The sequence below is a fragment of the Chrysochloris asiatica genome, unplaced genomic scaffold (genome assembly GCF_000296735.1).
Source record: "Chrysochloris asiatica unplaced genomic scaffold, ChrAsi1.0 scaffold00133, whole genome shotgun sequence".
In the NCBI taxonomy this organism is placed as follows: Eukaryota; Metazoa; Chordata; class Mammalia; order Afrosoricida; family Chrysochloridae; genus Chrysochloris; species Chrysochloris asiatica.
This window is the reverse complement of record NW_006408651.1, coordinates 1,526,513-1,548,238: the sequence shown is the minus strand read 5'-3', so window position 1 is coordinate 1,548,238 and position 21,726 is coordinate 1,526,513. Positions and strand designations below refer to the sequence as shown.

At 39.8% G+C, this 21,726-nt stretch overlaps 1 protein-coding gene across 1 annotated transcript in view; it reads left to right on the top strand.

The window, feature by feature from the left end:
- Nucleotides 1-21,726, top strand: part of GPATCH2 (G patch domain containing 2) — a 226,566-nt gene that overhangs the window by 135,710 nt on the left and 69,130 nt on the right. Inside the window, exon 7 of the mRNA XM_006869709.1 lies at nt 18,764-18,803. Coding sequence (XP_006869771.1) covers nt 18,764-18,803 — 40 coding nt within the window. The remainder of the gene's footprint in view (nt 1-18,763; nt 18,804-21,726) is intronic.

Genomic DNA, 21,726 nt, shown 5'->3' with positions numbered 1-21,726 from the left:
AACACTAAAGACCAGCTGACCAAAATGAAAACAAGTCCACGAGAGCCTAAATATGACCTTGAATATATTCCACCTGAATTTAGAGATCATCTGAAAAACAGATTTGATTCATTAAACACGAAAGACCAGAAGAGCTGTGGAATGACATCAAGAACATCATACATGAAGAAAGCAAAAAGTCATTAAGAAGATAAGAAAAAAGGAACAAATCAAAGTGGATGTCAGAAGAGACACTGAAATTTGCTCTCCAGCATAGGGATGCAAAAGCAAATGGAAGAAATGAGGAGGTACAAACGTTGAACAGAAAATTTCAAAGGTCAGCTCAGGAAGACAGTGTCAAATATTACAACGAAATGTGCAAAGATCTGGAGGTAGAAAACCAAAAAGGAAGAACATGCTCAGCATTTCTCAAGCTGGGGGAACTGAAGAACAAGTTCTAGCCTCAACTTTCATTATTGAAGGATTCTCTGGGCAAATTATTGAATGATGCAGAAAGCATCAAAAGATGTAAGGAGAATCACTGTACCAAAAGGAAATGTTTGATGTTCAACCATTTCAAGAGGTGGCATATGATCAAGAACCAATGATACTGAAGGAATTAGTCCAAGGTGCATTGAAGGAATTGGCAATGTACAAGGCACCAGGAATTGATGGAATAAAAATTGAAGTCTTTCAAGAAAGTGAGGCGGCACTGGAGGCACTCACTCATCTATGCCAAGAAATTTGGAAGACAACTATCTGGACAAATGATTGGAAGAGATCCGTATCTGTGCCCATTCCAAAGAGAGGTGACCCAACGGAATGTGGAAATCATTGGACAATCTCTTGGATAACCCCTGTGAGTAAAGTTTTACTAAAGGTATTACAGAAACGGCTACAATCATACATTGACAGAGAACTTCCAGAGGTTCAAGTCAGATTCAGAAGAGGCCGTGGAACGAGGGATATCATTGCTGATGTCCGATGGATCTTGACTGCAAGCAGAGAATATCAGAAAGATGTTTATCTGTGCTTTATTGACTACGCAAAGGCTTTCAGTTGTGTGGATCATGATAAGGTATGAACAACATTGCAAAGTATGAGTATTCCGGAACACTTAATTGTGCTCATGAGGAATCTATACCTGGGCCAAGAGGCAGTTGTTCAAACAGAACATGGGAACACTGAATGGCTTAAAATTCAGAAAGGTGTGTGTGACAGGGTTGTATTCTTTCACCATACTTATTCAACCTGTATGCTGAGCAAATAATCTGAGAAAAGCTGGGTTCTTTGAAGAAAAACGTGGCATCAGGATTGGAGGAAGACTCATTAACAACCCAGCCTGTGATACGCAGATGACACAACCTTGCTTGCTGAAAGCAAAGCGGACTTAACTTAAAATACTAACTGATGAAGATTAAAGACCACAGCCTTCGGTATGGATTGCATCTCAATGTAAAGAAAACAAAATCCTCAACAATGGACCAGTAAACAACATTCTTATCCACGGAGAAAAGATTGAAGTTGTCAAGGACTTCATTCTTCTTGGATCAACTATCAACACTCATGGAAGCAGCAGGCAAGAAATCAAACGATGTATCGCATTAGACAAATCTGCTGCACAAGACCTTTTTAAAGTGTTGAAGAGCAAAGATGTCAGCTTGAGGACTAAGGTGTGCCTGACCCAAGCCATGGTGTTTTCAATAACTTCATATGCATGCGAAAGATGGACAGTGAATAAGGAAGACTTTAGAAAAATTGACGCTTTTGAATTATGGTGTTAGAGGAGAATATTAAAAGTGCCATGAGATGCCAAAAGAAACAACAGATTTGTGTTGGAAGAAATGCAGCCAGAGTGCTCGTTGGAAGTCAGGATGAGCAAACTTCATCTCTCATACTTTGGACATATTGTCAAGAGGGACCAGTCACTGGAGAAGGATATCATGTTTGTTAAGGTGGAGGGTCAAAGAAAAAGAGGAAGACCCCCAGCTAGATGGATTAGCAAAGTGGTAACATCAGTGGGCTCAAGCATGGCAACAGTTATGAGCTTGGCCCAGGACCGGGCAGTGTTCCGTTCTGTTGTACATAGCGTCACTATGAGTCGGTACAAACTCGATGGCATCTAACAACAAGAATCACTGGTATGGTGCTCTAGGATAAGCACTGGACTGTGATCCACGAGGTTGGCGGTTCAAATCCACCATCTGCTCCTCATAGGGTCACTATGAGTAGAAACCAACTCTGCAGCACTTGACAATAACAACAATAGTTGATAAATCTTTGTCCCACATTTCAAGTCCTTCATTCAGAAAATATTTATTAGAGTCTACTATGTTCTTTTACCCACAAGCTCAGTGTTCAAACCCAGGAACCACTCCTCGGAAACCCTGTACCAGGTTGTTATGAGTCAGAACTTGATGTTATTTAACAATGACAACTGTGTTCTATATGCTGGATGCACAATGACTTTACTTGTCCGTTGGAAGACTGGTGCTGCCATTCATTTAACTTGACGTCACTAGATGAAGACGAGTTGTGTGTAGTGAAAGATCATGAGTTCAGAGAAATATTTTATATATTAAGTAGTATATTTATGAAATATAACTTCTTTTTTAAAAAACAAGCAAAAATTAACAGAAGAGAGGCAATGTGTTGGTTTTTAAATCTTGTTACTGTGTGGCTAGGTACAAGACAGCTGGATTCTTTTATCAGCTTTTGTATTAAATCCGACATGCGCTCAATCTGTGACAACATGTTGTTTCAGTTAATGTGAAGCGGATACAGCGCACACAGACATGGACTTGGAAACTAGAGTGTTTTAATAACCATTTCGATCATGGTAGATATTCTTGAAATTATACCAAAACTGAAAGAGTGGTTGTTTCATAGAAGCTTGCTGTAATTTGCCATCTAAAACTATAACAAAAAACATTTGCACTCCATTACATCAAAAGTAACTTTTTTACCTTGTACTTTGAATGAATCATTTACCCACTTTAGTGAATCAAATATTATTCATTTGGAAATAATTACATTCATTATTAATATTCACCACTATAGAGTAACTAAGGAGCTCTGGTAGCGTAGTGGTTACGAATCGAGCTGCCAACCTTAAGGTCAGTGGTTCGAAACTACCAGCCGCTCCGCGGGAGAAAGATGATGCTTTCTACTCCCGTAAAGATTTACACCCTCGGAAACCCTGTACAGGGTCGCTATGGGTCGGAACGGACTCGACGGCACTTAACAACAACAACATAGAGTAACTGGCTGAAAACTGACAAGCTCAGGTAGCACATAAAAACTTTTTAAAATTTCAATTATTGCTTGAAAGCTCAAATGTTATTGTTTGTCACAAATATTATTTGTTTTCCTTGAATTTATAGGCTTAACTGATTCACTTTCAGGACAGTGTCTTCCAAATAACCAAGTCTAAATAATAATAGTTTGTCTGTTAGACATACTGATACTAACATGGTATTTCATATGAAAACTGACTTATTCAGCATATCATGTACTCTGACAAGTGTGTTATGTGAGGGGTCTTGAAAAGGCTCCTGGAAAAATGAAATTAAAAGAGAATGGAATTTGCCCACAAACTTTTTGAAGCCCTTCCCCACCCCTTGCCCCCATGCTTCAGTGTACAGTACAAATATTTCATGTATACTTTGCATTTTACCCCCAAATACTTGTTAAATGTGCTCACACATTGACATTTAGTAAAATTATGTTTTCTGTTTTATCCAAGGACAGTCTTAGGTCAATACAAATAGCTTTTAATTTTTTTCTAAGTTCATGGCAGTGAAAAATACAATGACAACTGGTTGTAAGTGTCTCAGTCCCACCCAGGGAAAGATAGACAATACTTTGAAGACAACACTTTGAAAACTGCTGGCACAAATTGGATAAAGAATACCAAAATGTGTGTCTAAATCCAGACACTGAAGGTCATTTGGAACTACCTGTCAATTTTTCCTGTAGTTTAACAAAGGAACCTTGATGTTATAGTGGTTAAATGCTCGGTTGCTCACTGAAGGTTGGTACTTTGAACCCAACAATTTCACATTCAAAAATGTGACTATCGTTTCAGAAGAGATTGTTGTTGTTAGTGCCATCGAGTCAGTTCTGCCATATAGCGACCCTGTATAGAGTTTCCAAGGATCAGCTGGTGGTAGGTTTGAATTGCTGGCCATATGGTTCGCAGTCCAGTGCTGAACCTACAGCATCACACCAGGAGCCTTGGAAACCCTATGGAGCAGTTCTGCTCTGTTACATAAGGTTGCTATGAATTGGCATTGGTTTGGTTTAATGGATGGTTTAACAGTGTAGTTGTGGAAAAGGAATTAAGGAACAAGGAAAAAACATTAGTGTGGAACTCTGGATTTGCAGAGATTTTAGTATAAACTTTTATATAGGTTTATTTTCTATTCATTGCTTAAAAAAAGAGAAAAGGATAGAATTACCCAATCACAGCTGCTCTATGTGAAAGACTGACTGAAGATGAACTGAAGCACATTTAAATTACGTAGTTGGTGAAGAATATTGAGTATAATGCCAAAGAATGAACAAATCTATCTTAGAAGAAGTACAGCCAGAATACTGCTGAGAACTGAGGATGACAAACCTTTATCTCACATACTGTAGACATGTTCTCATGGGGAACCATTCCCTGGAAAAGGGCATCGTGATTGATAAAGTAGAGGGACAGCGAAAAGAAGAAGACCTTCAAGATAGATTGGCACAGTGCCTGTAACGGTGAACTCAAATATACCTACTGTTGTGAGAATGTCACAGGACAATGCAACATTTCATTTCATTATACACGGGGTCACTGTGAGTCGGAACCAATTTAATGGCACCTGGCAAATCTGCTGTACAGGACCTCTTTAAAGTGTTCAAGAGCAAAGATGTCAATTTGAAGGCTAAGATGCATGTGACCCAGGCCATGGTATCAATTGCCTCATAACCATGTGAATAAGAAAGACCATAGAAGAATAGATACATTTGAGCTGTGGTGTTGGAGGAGAATATTAAAAGTACCGTGGACCTCCAGAAGAACAAACCAATCTGTGTTGGAAGAAGTACAGCCAGAATGCTCCTTAGAAGGCAGGATGGCCAGACTTCATCTCTCATACTTTGGACATATTATCATGAGATACCAGTCCGTGGAGAAGGACTTTATGCTTAGTAAAGTGGAGGGTCCATGAAAAAGAGACACCCCCCTCGCCCCCAATGAGATGGATCAATGCAGTGACAGCAACAATGATTGTGAGGGTGGTACAAGACCAAGCAGCGTTTTGATCTGTTGTGCATAGGATCCTGGGAGTTGGAACCTACTTGATGACACTTATCAACAAGAACAACTATAACAACAAGATTCCTTTTATCAGGAGACCCTAGCTGGTGCAAATGCTAACATCCATGTTCTTACTAAGTTTCATCAAGTCGCTTCCAGCTCCTAGTGACCTCTTGTATAGGGTTTCCAATGAGTGGCTGTTGAGTTTGAACTGCTGATCTTGCAGTTTAAACCACCCTTTGGATCCAGTGGATTATCCTTACAGTGCCACACCAGGTTACTATCATATATTGAATTGTGCCCACCCCTGGCCCCCGAATATTTGTCAACTTGATTCCAGCGGGAGTCTCTGATCTTCAGTTATGTAACATTGCAATCTGGCAGGTAATGATGTCATCATTCCCCATCATGTGGAATTAAAGGGGTAAAATGGGATGCAGCACCCTTGTCAGGTCACTGCCCTGATATGATGTTAGAGGAGTTTCCCTGGGCTGTGACCTTCATTATCATTTATCTTTCAAGAGATAAAATGAAGAGAAGTGAGTAGAAAGAGAGGAACCTAATACTTCCTAGAAAGCAGAGCTAGGAGCAGACTCCTCCTTTGGACCCAAGGTCTCTGCGCTAGGAGGCTCCTAGACTCAGGGGAGATGAATGACAAGGACCTTCTCCCAGACCTGGCAGACAAAGAGAGCCTTCCCTTAAGTCTGGCAGTTACCCTGAATTCAGACTCCTAGCCTCCTAAACTATGAGAGAATAAATACATTTCTGTTTTTTAAAGCTGCATACTTGTGGTATTTCTGTTATAGCAGCGCTAGAGAACTGAGACCTGGACTGAGACCTGGTGTGGCTCTGTAAGATAAACACTGGACTGCGAACCACAAGGTTGACGATTCAAACCTTCCAGCTGCTCCTCAGAAACTATCTCTACAAGGTCACTGAGTCAGAATCTACTCGACACTTAAAGTAACTAAGACAGCTCTGGTAGCGTAGTGGTTACGAATCGGGCTACGGACCTTAAGGTCAGCGGTTCGAAACTACCAGCTGCTCCGCGGGAGAAAGATGAGGCTTTCTACTTCCGTAAAGATTTACACCCTCGGAAACCCTATACAGGGTCGCTATGGGTCGGAACCGACTCGATGGCACATAACAACAACAACTAACAGATAGTCGGGAGATTGAAGTCCACAGAGTTAGAAAGACCTGGTGTTCTATTTCTAAAACCTCAGCCATTGAAAACCCTATGAAGCACGGTTCACACCTATGGCTTTAAATTGTTTTGTTTTTTATTCCTGCTATATCAGCAGAGCTGAAGTCCTGGTATGGTGCTGTGGTTTAATGTGCTGGACTACAAGGTTGGTTTGAACTGCAAACTTGGTGGTTCAAATTCACCAGCTCATCAGAAACCCTATACAGGGTCTCTATGGGTCAGAACCAACTTGACAGCACTTAACAACAACAGTCAGTAGATCTGTGGTTAGGATTAAATGAAAGAGTGTACATCCATCCATCCATCCATCCATCCATCCATCCATCCATCCATCCATCCATCTATCTATCTATCTATCTATCTATCTATCTATCTATCTGGTATATATCAGTATAGGAGCCTGGGTAGTGTAATGGGTTAAGAATTGGACTGCTAACCACAAGGTCAGCTGTTCAAATCTGCCAGCCACTCCATGGGAGAAAGATGAGACTTTCTGCTACCTTAAAGATTTATAGTCTTGGAAACCCTATACAGAGTTGCTATGAGTTGGAACTGACTTCATAGCACAACCACCACTATATATCAGCATAAGTACATTCATACATAAGCAAGGAGAACTGAACTGTTAGCCCTTCTAAATCTACATTCCTCTGTCTCTCAACCTAGTCATGTCTCTGCAGTTGACCTGGTTCAAACTATTCTGTGCTTCTTCCTTCCAGATATAGTTGGCCCTCCATATTTGTGGGTTCTGCATCCACAGATTCAGCCAACCACAGATCAAAAATACTCAGAAAAGTAAAAACAAACAAACAAACAATAAAGCGGTTAAAGCAATCCCTCAAAGGCTAAGCAGTAGTATATAAAGTGCTATTAACATGGCATTTATATTCTGTTAGGTATTATAAGTAGTCTGTTGTTAAGGTGTCATTCAATCCAGTCCTACTTGTAAGGTTTCTGAGGCTGTATATCTTTGCAGAGGAGACAAGCTCATCTTTTTCCCATGTAGTCCATTGGTGGCCTCGAACCGCTGACCTGGTGGTTTTCAGTCCAGGACTTAGCCTACAGAGTTGATTTAAAGTATACAGAAGAATGTGCAAATGAATGAAAATACTATGCCCTTTTACCTGAACAACTTTGCAGATTTTGATTCTAGAACCCGTTCTCTCTCCCAGGGGGGATGACTGTCCTTTCACTGTTTGTTTCCTCCAGAGTCCTTTTGTAGCCTCTGGAATCTTGGCTTTTAAAGTAAATAGCTTCATTCTCTTTAAGATATTTTTTCTACCTCTTCCTTTACTTAAACCAGAACTCACCTTCAAGAAGGCTTGTTCACCTTAAATCTCATACAATTTCAGCAGAACCTTCCTTCAGACAACTCTTGTACTTTCGTATGCAGCAGAAGTACTTTATGATTACTTTGTATTTCCCTGCACAGAACGTTTTTATTGCACTACATCCTCCACATTCCTTATTCATTCTTTTTTTTTTTTTTCACTAAAATATTTTAAAAGGACTTTCATTCTTTAGATTATTATGCTAGGTTCAGAGAACACACACACACAAAATAATAACACAACAAAATAGATAAAAGTCTCTTTCCCATCCCCCACAAAATAAGAAGAACAAAACGTGATTTTAGTAGAAGGTAGTGAAAGGGACTGGTAACCAAGAACATAGGATGTCTTAGTTAGCTAGTGCTGTCACTACAAAAAGATGAAAATGACCACAACTAGGATGGCTTTAAGGAGCAGAAACGTGTGTTCTTAAAGTTCTAAAAGTCCATATCTGGGTTTGGCAGTGCTGATTCCTTCGATGAGCCTCTCCCTTAGTTTCTGATGTTTGGTGTTAATCCTTGGTTTGCCTCTTTGTTCTTACATGGCGTGGGTCTTCACCCTGTGTGTGTTTGGACCTGTTCTTTGTTTTCTCTAAGACACTGTTCAGTAGGATTAGGTCTAGGTCTCACCCTACTCATTAATGAGCTTTGGTTTCACTGACGTAACAAAACGAACCACTTATTTCCAAACAGGGTCATATTTACAAGACTACGAGATAACTTTTGAGGGGAACACAATTCAGTTTATAACACAAGGTGTGGAAACAACATTGGTCCAAATACTGAGTCTAGTAGCTGCTCACTTGGTGACCTTGCATAGTAATAGAATCCATGGGGATCTTGTGATGATGAAATGAGATATCCCATGTGTTGTTGTTCTTAAGTGCCATCAAGTCGACTCCAACTCATAGCAACCCTGTATAGTTTCCAAGGAACAGCTGGTGGGTTTGAACCACCAACCTTGTGGTTAGCAGTCCACTGCTTAGCCTACAGTGCCACATCAGGACTCTATGTATAGTACCGAGTATATACCAAACATTCACTGAGCAGTGGTGGTATCTTTACCACTACTTCTGTTTTCACTTACAGGAGTTTTTCTACAACTTCTGGTTCTGCTGCTGCCATTTCACTCCCATTCTTACCACCACTTCTTGCTATCTCCTGCCTTTCCCAAGGGCCTAGGAGTCCTGGTGTGGTGCTGTAGGTTAATGCGCTGGATTGCAAAGTCAGTTTGAACCACAAGGTTGGTGGTTCAAACTCACCAGCCACTCCTCGGAAACCCTACTGGACAGCACTTAAGAACAACACCTAGGAGGTTCTCGGCACAGGGACCCAGAATCCAAATGACATTCCTCACTACTAGCTCTTTATACTTTATCCTCCCATTTCCCTTACTCTCAGGGATTGGCTCCCTTAAGCCTCATGACCAATATCCTGCCAGGGTTCCATGTACCTTATTTTCATTGGTTGGCTAAAAGCACATTGTTTTTATAGCCCCATGTAGTTGCTTTGTTGGCATCGACCATGGCTAGGGGGACCATATTAAAGTAGTTAACGTCATTGCAGCTTCTCATTTGACCTCATTCATAAAGGACTTTGACCCTGTACCTCAGTCATTCTGTCTTCTTAACTTTTACTCTCCTAATTGGTGACAATGTATAGAATGGTCACAGGAACATGGGCTTTGGAATCGAAATACGAAGGTTTGAATTTTACCTCCTCCACTTAGTTATAAGGAGTCCTGGTGTGGCGCTGTGGGTTACTGTGCCAGACTGCAAAGCCATTTGAACTGCAAGGTCGGTGGTTCAAGCTCACCAGCCACTCCTCAGAAACCCTAGACAGTGTTGCTATGGGTTGGAACCAACTCGATGGCACTTAACAACAACTTAGTTATAAACTCTTTGGTAAATCACTTAACTTCTCAGAGGCTGTTTCTTTAATTGCAAAATGGGGATAGTACCTACTTCATTCATATGACTGTTTGAGGTCTATATGAGAACAGTGTTGTTTTGTCCTTAGTGGTTGTTGTTGTTGGTGGTTTTGTGCCATAGAGTTAGTTCCGACTCATAGCAAACCTGTAAATAGCCTTTCCCAGGCTATAAATCTTTACAGGAGAGAATAATCTTATCTTTTTCTTGCGGAGCATCTGGTGGGCTTGAACTGCTGACCTTGCCGTTAGCAGCCCCACTTGTAACCCACTAAGGGTCAGTAATTGTTGTTTACTCCAATTACTAGCAGAGTTGAGGTGAGACTTAGACAAAATAATATACAAGGGTAAATCCAAAAGTACTGTGACAAAATCATGTTGTTATTAAGTGACATCAAGTTGGTTCTGACTCGTAGTGACACTCTATAAATAGGGTTTTGGAGGAACAACTGGTAAGTATGAACCACCAACCTTGTGGTTAGCAGTCCAGTGCTTATCCTACAGCACCACACTAGGACTTTATTAAACAAAAATATTGAAATAGGAAGCTGTTGTTTCTCGGTATGCCCTCCTTCTAGGTCTTTACACTTGTGAAGGCAGTGTCTAACCCTTCCCTGAAAAATTCTCCTTTTTTTCCATGTGTACCATTTCAAAATGGCAGTTTTGACATCTTTGAGAGACTCAAATTGTTCTTTTAAATGTTAGTTGAGTATTGGTATCCAAAAGAAATCTAAAGGGGCAAGATTAGGGCTGGAGGGTGAATACAGAAAGGTTTCCCAGTGAAATTCTCAGAGGACACCCTTGGCTACCTTCACATAATGAGCAGGTGCCTTCTCGTAAAAGAAAAAAATTCCTCAGGACAACTTCCCTAGCCTTTTGCACACCAAGAAAACTTATGTTTTCTTAAACAACTTCCCATTGCCCCCTCCTGATTGACCTGTGTCCTTCAAGAAAATTATCAAGATTGCCCCTTTGATCTCACAAAAACCAATCACCATAACTTTCAGAGCTAAGTTCTTTGCCTTGTATTTAACTGGCTTAGCAGATTTCCTTTGAAGCCACTGCTGAGATTGGGCTTTTTTTTTTTTTTTTTTGTCACCCTAAAGGAGTTCTGGTAGTGTAGTGGTTACAAATCGGGCTGTGAACCACAAGGTCAGCAGTTCGAAACTACCAGCTGTTCCGCGGGAGAAAGATGAGGTTTTCTGCTCCCGTAAAGATTTACAGCCTCGGAAACCCTGTACAGGGTATCTATGAGTTGGAACCGACTCCACGGCACATAACAACAACAACAAAAGAGACTAAGATGAGTATATTACTGAGAGAACTTGTCTGTAACCATCCTCTGACCATAGGGATATGTTTTAAAATGTTTTAAACATGTTTTTAAACCCATACATGTAACAATACTTTTTGACTAGTAGCAATACTTTTTGACTCAGTCTTGTAGATGCCAGTGTTTAGCACAATATATTTTCTTCATTGTCTCCAATAATCATTATTTGCATACTACCTAAATAAATCACTTCAATGGACCCTGGTAGCGTAGTGGTTACAAATAGAGCTGCGAACCTCAAGGTCAGCAGTTCAAAACTACCAGCTATTCCGCGGGAGATAGATGAGGCTTTCTGCTCCCGTAAAAATTTACACCCTCAGAAACCCTGTACAGAGTCGCTATGAGTCAGATCCAACTCCACGGCATATAACCACTACCACCGTGGACTCCTGGTGTAGGATCGGCACTGGACTATGAACCACAAGGTTGGCAGTTCAAACCCATCTACTGCTCCTCGAAAACCTTATACAGGGTCACTATGAGCAGGAACTGAGTTGACAGCACTTAGCAGTAAGAAGCAATAAAATGACCACTCTTGAATATAGTCATTCTCCAGAAGGAATCTAACTCTAAAAATTTAAACTGTATGATACTTTTTCTTACCACGACTTAATATAGTTGTAGCTTTTTTCCTCTGTGAGGTTCACTACTCTAGCCCTGTAAACCCAAGACTGCCTGTCTGAAAGCCGTCCATTTTCTCCATCCTACTCCATGAGGTGTCCCGTCCTTTCTTATTAATCTTTGCTCTATCGTATGTAGCCTTCAAGGTCCTTACACTATTAGTTTTTGTGTTGCATAGCATACTTCAAAGAATATCATTTATCAGCTCATAGTTCTAATCAACTAGAGGATACACTAATCAAGACTATGGTATTAGTAGAGCAATAAACACATAAATCATTAGAACAGAATAGAGTACCCAGATAAACACCTAACTAATTTTTTTTTAGAAACCCTGTACAGGGTCGTTATGAGTCGGAACCGACTCCACGGCACTTAACAACAACAATTTTTCAGAAATATACAAACAACAGTTCAATAGAGGGAAGGTATCCTTTCCATACATTTAAAACTTTTGCTTTGTGAAAGAACCTGTTAAAGGGTTAAAAAGATAAGCTACAGACTGAGAGAAAACATTTGCAAACTACATATCTGACAAAGTGCTAAATCAAAGCCAATTGCTTTCGACTCATAGCGACTGTGCAAGAAAGGGTAGAGGTGTCCATAGAGTTCCTAAAGGTTTTCAAAAGTTCATGGAAAAATGGACTGGAAAGGTAATATGGACTTTTTCCATGAACTGTTTGGAAAACCTCCCCCTCCCCCCCAATATAAAGAACTTTCATCACTTTACAGTAAAAACACCAAATAAGCCAACTACAAATGGACAGAATTGAGACATTTCACTGAGAAGAATATACAGATGGCAGCCAAGCATACAAAAACGTGTAAAACATCATGAGCCATTGATGATGAAATAATACAATCAAGACCACAGTCAAGTATTACTACACATCTAACTGAATGCCTTAATTAAAAAGCAGTAATAACACCAAATGCTGACCAGGAGGTGGAGAAACTGGATCATGCCTACAATACAGGTGGGAATATAAAATGAAATAGCAATTCTGAAAACCAGTGTGGTATTTTCTCTTAAAATGAAACATGCACCTACCAGATAATCTACTAATTGCAATCTTGGGCATTTGCTCCACAGAAATGAAAACTATGTTTACAAAAAACTTGTACATGTGTGTACATAGCAGAATGATTTGTAATGGCTCCAACTTAGAAACAGTCCAGATGTCCTTCAGTAGTGTGAACCATTAAACAAACCAGAATATTCATACAGTGGAATACTACTCAGAATGAAAAATAGCAAACTACTGGTGCACATATAACTTCATGGAGCCTCCAGAAAATTATGCTGACTGGGGTGGGGGGTTGGGGGAGTAATACCAAAAGATTCTACACTGTATGATAACACTTGTATAACAGTTTTGAAATAACAAAATTCTGTAAATGGAGACTAGATTAGTTGTTGCCAGGTGATAAGTATGGAAGGGGTGGTGGAAGGAAAGTAGGTATGCTGTAAAAGGCCAATATAAAGGATGTTTGTGGTGATTGAATTGTTCTGTTGTGATCTCACATTACAGTTTTATAACCATTAACCATTGGGAGAAACTAGGTAATGGTGCATGGGGTTTCAGTATTATGTCTCAAAACAGCTTGTTATCTATAGCTACCTCAAATTAAAAAGCTTAGTAAATTGGCAAAATCATTTAGCAAGTAGAAGAAAAACACAGAGAAATTTTAGGAAGAAAAAAGTAAGAAAACTAGTAGATCTATCCCAGAAGTCCAACATTTAACTAATAGGTACTTCAACAAGCGAAAAGAAGGAAATTATCAAAAACAAACATTTTAAAATAAATACGGCTAGAGCAACTGGACATCCACAGGCAAAAATAAAAGGAATCTACACACAGACCGTACACCTTTCGTAAAAATTTTAGATCCTAGACTTCAATATAAGATACAAAAATCTAGAACTTCTAGAAGATAACATAGACAATTGGAGGCTATCTTAGGTTTGTTGTTGTTGTTAAGTGCCGTCGAGTCGGTTCCGACCCATAGCGACCCTGTACAGGGTTTCCGAGGGTGTAAATCTTTACGGGAGTAGAAAGCCTCATCTTTCTCCCGCGGAGCAGCTGGTAGTTTCGAACCACTGACCTTAAGGTTTGCAGCCCGATTCGTAACCACTACGCTACCAGAGCTCTTAGGTTTAGTGACAAGTTTTTAGATACAACACAAAATGCATGACCCAAGAAAGCAAAACTAATTAGTTGGATTTTATTAAAATGAAAAAGTTCTTGTGTGTGAAAGACACTGTCAAGAAAGTGAAAAGAAATACCACATACGGAGAGAATATATTCGTAAAACACTTCATTGATACCTGATAAAAAGATTTGCATCCATAATAGACAAAAAACAGGCTTAAAACTCAACACTGAGGAAACACATTTTTTTAAATACTCAAAAATCTGGACAGAAACCTCACAAAAGAAGACATTATTGTTATTAAGTGCCATCAAGTCAGTTCTGACCCATAGCGACCCTGTATAGGGTTTCTGAGGAACAGCTGGTGAGCTTGAACCACCAACCTTGCTGTTCAAACAACTGTGCAGTCTGGTGCATTAACCCACAGCGCCATACCAGGACTCCATAGAGATGGTAAATATACATGTGAAAAGATATTCTCTGCATCATATATCATGATTGCCATTGGTGCCCTCAAATTGGCTCTAACTGAAGGGTAGCAGAATGAAACACTGCTCTGTTCTGTGCCAGCTGAATGATCACTGGTAATCAATGACACAATGTTCTGTTGTACAGGTATTTTACTAACGAATTTTCTGAAGTGGGGATCACGATGGCTTAGGGTATGCATTCAGCTGTGAACCACAAAGTCTGCGGTTTGACCCCTTAGCATGCTGGGGGAGAAGTATGAGGTCGCTATGAGTTGAAGCTGACTCCACAGCCCTCAACAGCAACTTTTGGACTTAGATCACCAGATGTTCCTGCCCAGTCTTAATTTGGAGGCTTTCCTGAAAGTCGTGTGCCTTGGGTGACCTGCTGAGACTTGAAATACCAGTGGCATATAGCATCCAGCATCACAGAAACATGCGAGTCTCCACAATCTGACAGGAGCCCAAGCAATTTATGGAAAAAATTTTCCATTCAAATAAAAAAAAAAGAAAGAAAAAACAAGCCCTTTGCTGTAAGAGATGATGCCAACTAAAGTGACCCTATAGTAGAATCGCTGTGAGTCGGAACTGATTCGACAGCACTTAACAACAACATAGAAAAATTTAGATTTAATCGGCTGTAAATCTTTATGGAAACACATTGCGACATCTTACTCCTGAAGAGTGGCTAGTAGGTTGGAACCACCAACCTTTCAGTTTTCAGCCTAGCACTTAACCACTGTACCACCAGGGTTTTCAATGGCATTGTTTTTTAGTGCCCTCCAGCTGGTTTGTGATTCAGGGATTGGATGGTGGGTTTGAACTGCTGGCCTTCTCATTCAAAATGCAGTGTTTATCCTATAGCGCACCAGGTCTTCATTGTTGTTGTTAAGCGCTCTTGAGTCATTCCAACTCATAGTGACCCTGTGTAGGGTTTCCAAGGAGCGGCTGGTGAGCCTGAACCACCAACCCTTGTGGTTCAAACCTACCTAGCAGTCCAGTACATTAACCCGCAGTACCACACCAGGACTCTGGAATTTGGTTAGGGAATTACAAAATAAAAAAATGAAATATCATCAGTTACTTATCAAAATGGCTAAAATATAAAATGGTGGCCCCGCATCAAATGCTGATGATGTTATGGAGCAACAGGAATTCCCATTCATTGCTGGTGGGCTTGAAAAATGCAAGACAATCCGGCAGCTTATTACACAGCTAGACAGACATAGGCTTACCATACTATGCCAAGGGATTTCAAAACAATTCCGCATAAAAACTGGCACCTGAATGTTTGCAGCTGCCGTTGTTAAATGCCATTGAGTCAGATCCGACTCATAGCGAGCCTGTAAAGGGCTTCCGAAGAGCAGCTGGTGAGTTTGAACCACCAGCCTTGTGGTTCAACTGACCTTTTCAGCCAGTGCTTATCCTACAGTGCCACACCAGGACTCCATGAATGTTTATAGCAACTTCATAATTGCAAAAAGTTGGAGGCAACAAAATTGTCCTTCAGTGGTGAATAGGTGAAGTGGTGGAAAATCTAAACCAAAATCCAATGCCCTGAGGTTGATTCCGACTCATAACGACCCCAGAGGACAGAGCAGAATTATATCATAGGCTATTTTAGGCTTTGATCTAATTACAGAAGCAAAGTGACAGGTCTTTTATCACATGGAGCCGATGGTGGGCTCCAGCCACCAACTTTTTAGTTAGCAGCTGAATGCTAAGCCGTTGCACTTGTAGTACTCCTTGGGCAGAGATTAGGAATCAGGATATATGGGGTAAGACTTCATTGTTTTTATTTTTTCTAGTATTGATTCCTGTAGGATCAGTTCTTGACCACAAGGTAGGTTTGGACCACAAGGTTGGCGGTTCAAACTCACCAGCCACTCTTCAGAAACCCTATATAGAGTTGCTAGGAGTTGGAACTGACTCAATGGCACTGAACAATTACAGCAACAATTGTTGATTAACGACTTCTGTTGTAGCACTGTAGGACAGTCATTGAACTGCGAACCACAAGGTCGGCAGAAATACTATATAGGGTCATTATGAGTCAGAACCGACTCAACAGCGCTTAGCAACAACAAAAGTGTTGATTTTAAATATATATATATGTTGTTGTTGTTAAGTGCCGTCGAGTCGGTTCCGACCCATAGCGACCCTGTACAGGGTTTCCGAGGGTGTAAATCCTTACGGGAGTAGAAAGCCTCATCTTTCTCCCGCGGAGCGGCTGGTAGTTTCGAACCACTGACCTTAAGGTTCGCAGCCCGATTCGTAACCACTACTCTACCAGAGCTCCTATATAGGTATGCATTTGATGAATAAAATTTTTCTGTAAACAAAAAGGTACTTCACAGGCCATCAAAGATACAACTATTAGTCTCTTCCAGTCTTAAGCAAAAGAGAATGAAGGAAAGCAAAGATTCAATGAAGAAACTACTCCCAGGAAACTAGCCCACACAAACCACAGACTCATGTAGTCTGAGACCATAAGAAATCGATGCTTCCAGCTACCAGTACCAACTCTTCTAATCAGGGACTCAATAGTAGATCCTGGGTAGAATGGGAAAAAAATGTAGAACAAAACTCATATTCCTTAAAAAGACCAGACTTCCTGGACTGATAGAGACTAGAGGAACCCTCAAGAATGTTGCCCTAAGATATTTTTAACTTAGAAGGAATGAAAGCAACTCCTGGCGATCTCCTTTCAGCCCAATACAAGATTGGCTTATAAAATAAGCAATAACACCCATGAGGGCTGAGTCCTACAGTAGCCCTGGAGGATCAGCACTGACTGGCCAGCACTTTAAACCCTCTAGCCACTCCTCAGAAACCCTGTACAGGTTTACTGTGAGTCAGAACCAACTCCACAGCACTAAACAACAACAACCCAGGAGGAATGTGATTCCATAAACAGTTGTGTGTATGAGAACTAATGGTCAACATTGACCTTGAAGCTAAGGTGAGAAAGCAGGGAGGGGAAGGGAAGCTAGGTCAATGGAAACAGAACAAACAGAATGGAAATAATAAGAATGCTGACACATAGTGAAAATTGTAGCCCATGTCATGCAGCAGTTTATACCAACATTGTTAAATGGGAACCTGATTTGCTGTGAAAGCTTTTACTTAAAACACAAAACATCCCCCAAAATAGAAAGGTACACTCCATAGGACAGGGAAATACGTTAGTCTGGTTTTAGAGGAGCTGCAGTGAATAATTTGTTTTTAGCTAATTGATCTACTAATGAACCCAGGTATAATGAACCTTTACTTAGACTAATACGTGTCCATCCCACATCAGCAGTGTGATCTGGCATGCCACAAAGCACCATTGTCCATGGTGTTGAGAAATGTTGTCGTAAGAGCATAGACAAATAATTTTATTATAGACTGTTTATTCCCAGATCATAGTTCCACAGAGTCTTAAAGGGTTCCAGGAAATATCATTTCATGTAAGCCACAGCAACAGGATATGGTGAAAATATACCTTGGCAAGTAACCTAACTTCTAAGCTTTTGTCTACATCTAGAACATAGGAGGAATACTCTCTCATAAGATGTTTGTGAAGATCATAATAAATGTCAAATGTTTAAAGAGTGCTTGGTATATACTGGTATTCAGTGTTTTTGAAATAACGATAATAATAGTTATCGTAGTAATATTGTTCCCTATGACTGTGGACTTTTAATAGTTATTTGCCATATGGCCTTTCATTCTCTTAGTCCTTGATATTTACAGTTGGTTTTTAGGCAGCATACTGGGCAAACAGCTAATGATAACAATAAATCAGTAAAGGAGTCCCGTGGGCTGATGAAGCAGTGTTGGTAGGCCTGGCAGCACAGGCCATAGTGTGGGAAGGGAAGGTTTCAACTGTGTCCGTGACTTCTATATCCTTAATGCTGTTATTGAATTTGTTCTCAGGCGTAATTCAGGTGGTTTTGACTATGGAAGGAATGGGTCCAAGGTACCTTCGGCTGATGTTCGAGAATTCACATCAAGGGCTTTGGCGGGATTGTTCATGGGACCGTAGCCAGAGGACATAATAGTTTTGTAGATTAAGCATTTTTATAAAACTCCAACAATCAAAAGGTCATAATTTGTTGTAATGATGCTGTAATTAAGTTGTGGTAAATGATAGCATTTGTACATTTTATAACCAGAATTGATTCATAAAATGAGCACAGTCCCAGCAGTTTATGTTAACATAATTAAATGGAAATGTAATTCTAACTCAGTTTGCTTATTAAATTGAAAATTACTGGGTTATGAGCGCTCTTACATTTCTGTCAAAATTCGTGTAAGTCTAGAATTACATGAAATATCCATTAAAATAAAGCATATTTAAGGCTGTATCGCTGGTAAAGAATAAATTTCTTAAAGCATGTGCAGACTGGTCATGTGATAGCACTCGCTCTTAGTTTCTTGCTAACTCCTGATCTCTTTCCTCTGCAGCCATTGGTTTAGCCCTGGGGCTAGGACAGAGCATGGCCAGGTAAGAAACTATCTAATCCAAAAGGAAGTCACTCAGGTTCTTTCAAATAATTAACTCGTCCCCTTCAGGGCACTAGGTCAGCTTTATAAGAAAGGATATAAATCCCCAGCTTATTTTTAAAGGAGTTAATTGTACCAGTACTTAGTACACTGACTAAGTGAACAGGCCTCGATAAGCATCAGAGTTCTGCATTACGTTCACTGTGCTCAGCCATGCACTGGACCTCCATGGGGATGTGCTGGAACACACTTGTTTGCCAGACTTCAGCATTAAGATAATAAAGTTAAGGTATCACAATAGTATATATGCTTACGAAATTTATTTGTAATAACTCTAAGGTTAGCCAGCAAGAGAATGTGTTTTTCTTTAAAGTTTGTTGCTCTTGTTGCTGTGGATTCAATTCCAATTTATTGGGTTCCTGAGGAATGACTGGTGGGTTTGAATCCCCCTTCTTGAAGTTTGTAGATCAGTGCAGAAGAAGGTAATTGTTTTATTTACAGGTTTACAGTATATTTCTAAATCAGTTGCTTTTGTAAAAATCTCTCAGTAGCATGCATGTCTGGTATCACAGTGATTGCAGTTAACTTGACATGTAAAATTAGTAGACTAGTTTTCCTCTACTTAACTATGCTGGTTTTCTTCCTGAAGCGTGGTAATGTCATTTAGGGTTTATATTTGTGATAAGTTGTAAAGTATATATATTTTACAGAAAGTTGGTGTCATTCAAATTTTTCTCTTTTCTCTCATTATTTATTGTGAAAGTTATTTTTCAGTCAAAATTATGATACATAAGGAAGTTCACCTTTAAAACGTTTGGGAATGATAAATCCCAAACCTGAGATTTGATTTCTCAGGGGTTCAGGGAGAGAGGTACAGACACGGGGCTTTCTAGGTAATTAGCTACACTATAATATTACTGGTGCTTGATTTCTTAAGCCGGTGGCTTATTCACAGTTGGGATATCATAGTTCCTTTTACTTACAAAACGAAGATGCCAAGTACTTCATTATAAATCATACTTCCTAGCGCCCGTGACAAATACAAAGCAAAATATCTTGTGATGAGTTTTAATGATTTTCTAATAAATGTACCTTTTTCCATGGTAACAATTTGCCTCTTGAAAGATATTTCTCACATTAATAATGGAATATGTATCACTATTTATATGTGTTTAGAAGAGAAATTATTTCTACGTTGTTTCTCTTATTTATTACAAATGGATTGAAAAACTAAAACTTTGTTCTTTCCTATAAAACTCATACCCTTCTACATACAGTGCTGAGCTATATTATCTATGATACAACTTTACTTCTAGTACCAAGTTATATCTGGTATCATAGTGGTTACGATTCGGGCTGCTAACCTCAGAGTCAGCATTTTTAAACTACCAGCTGTTCCGCGGGAGAAAGATGAGGCGTTCTGCTCCTGTAAAGATTTATAGCCTCGGAAACCTTGTATAGGGTCACTATGAGTCGGAACCGACTCCATGGTACTTAACAACAATAACAACCAGGTTATATCAGGATATATTTTATATATTAAAAAAAAATTTTATAAAGCTAATTTCCAATCCTTCAGAATTTGAGAATTACTGAAATGACATTATAAATTTGATTTTTAGATTACAGTATAGCTGCTTATTTCCATCCAAGCTTATTTCTGAAGCTAGCTAAAGATTAATAACTTACATCACAGTGCTGAGTTGCTAGCTGAAAGGTTGTCAGTTCAAACCCATCTGCCACTCAAGAGCAGGAAACTGTGGCAGTCTACTTCAATAAAGATGTGCGGCCTCAGAAACCCTATGAGGCAGTTCTGCTCTGTCGTAAAGCATCGCTATGAGTCAGAATTGACTTGACAGCACTGGGTTTGATTTTGTTGGTTTTACTAAAAATATGGCAGCTCAGATGTTATTTTGTCTGGACAGGTTATTAAATAGTATAAATATATGTGTACTGTATGCAAATATACAACATAGATTTCATATTTTGAGGGATAATTTTTAGTTCAACTTAGACATAATTACAGGTCTACTAGAGCCAAAAATATGACCGTGAACATATTCCACCTGAATTTAGAGATCATCTCAAGAACAGATTTAATGTATTAGACACGAGTGACCCAAGACCAGAAGAGTTGTGTGATGACATCAAGAACAGCATACAGGAAGAAAGCAAAAAGTCATTAAGAAGATAAGAAAGAAGGATAAGACCAAAATGGATGTCAGAAGAGACTCTGAAACTTGCTCTCCAGTGTAAAGATGCTAAAGCAAATGGAAGAAATGAGGAGGTGAAAGACCTGAACAGAAATTTCAAACGGCAGCTTGAGAAAAGACCTGGAATTAGAAAACCAAAAGGGAAGAGCATGCTCAGCATTTCTTAAGCAGAAAGAGCTGAAGAAAAAAAATTCAAACCTCAACTTAACAATGTTGAAGGATTTTGTGAACAAAATATCAAACGATGCAGAAAGCATCCAAATAACATGGAAGGAATACACAGAGCCACAGTACCAAAAAGAAATGGTTGGTGTTGAGCCATTTTAAGAAGTAGCATATGATCAAGAGCTATTGGTACTGATAAGATCAAGAACCAGTGGTACTCATGCTGCACTGGGGGCACTCATCCATACCCAAAATTTGGAAGACAGCTACCTAGCCATCTGATTGGAAGAGATCCATATTTGAACCCTTTCCAAAGAGAGGTACCCAATGGAATGAGAAAATCATTGAACAATATTATTAATATCTTACGTTGTCGGGGTCTAACCTCGACATAGTTGTCACGAGTTTTTGGTTCACGAGGAGGGGAGATCCAGCGGCGATAGGGATAGCGAAAGAATACACAGACAAACAGAAGAAGGGAGACAATGAGGCACCCCAAAGCCAGGGTGGATACATCACTGGTGGGCAGGCTTGGGACTACAGGCA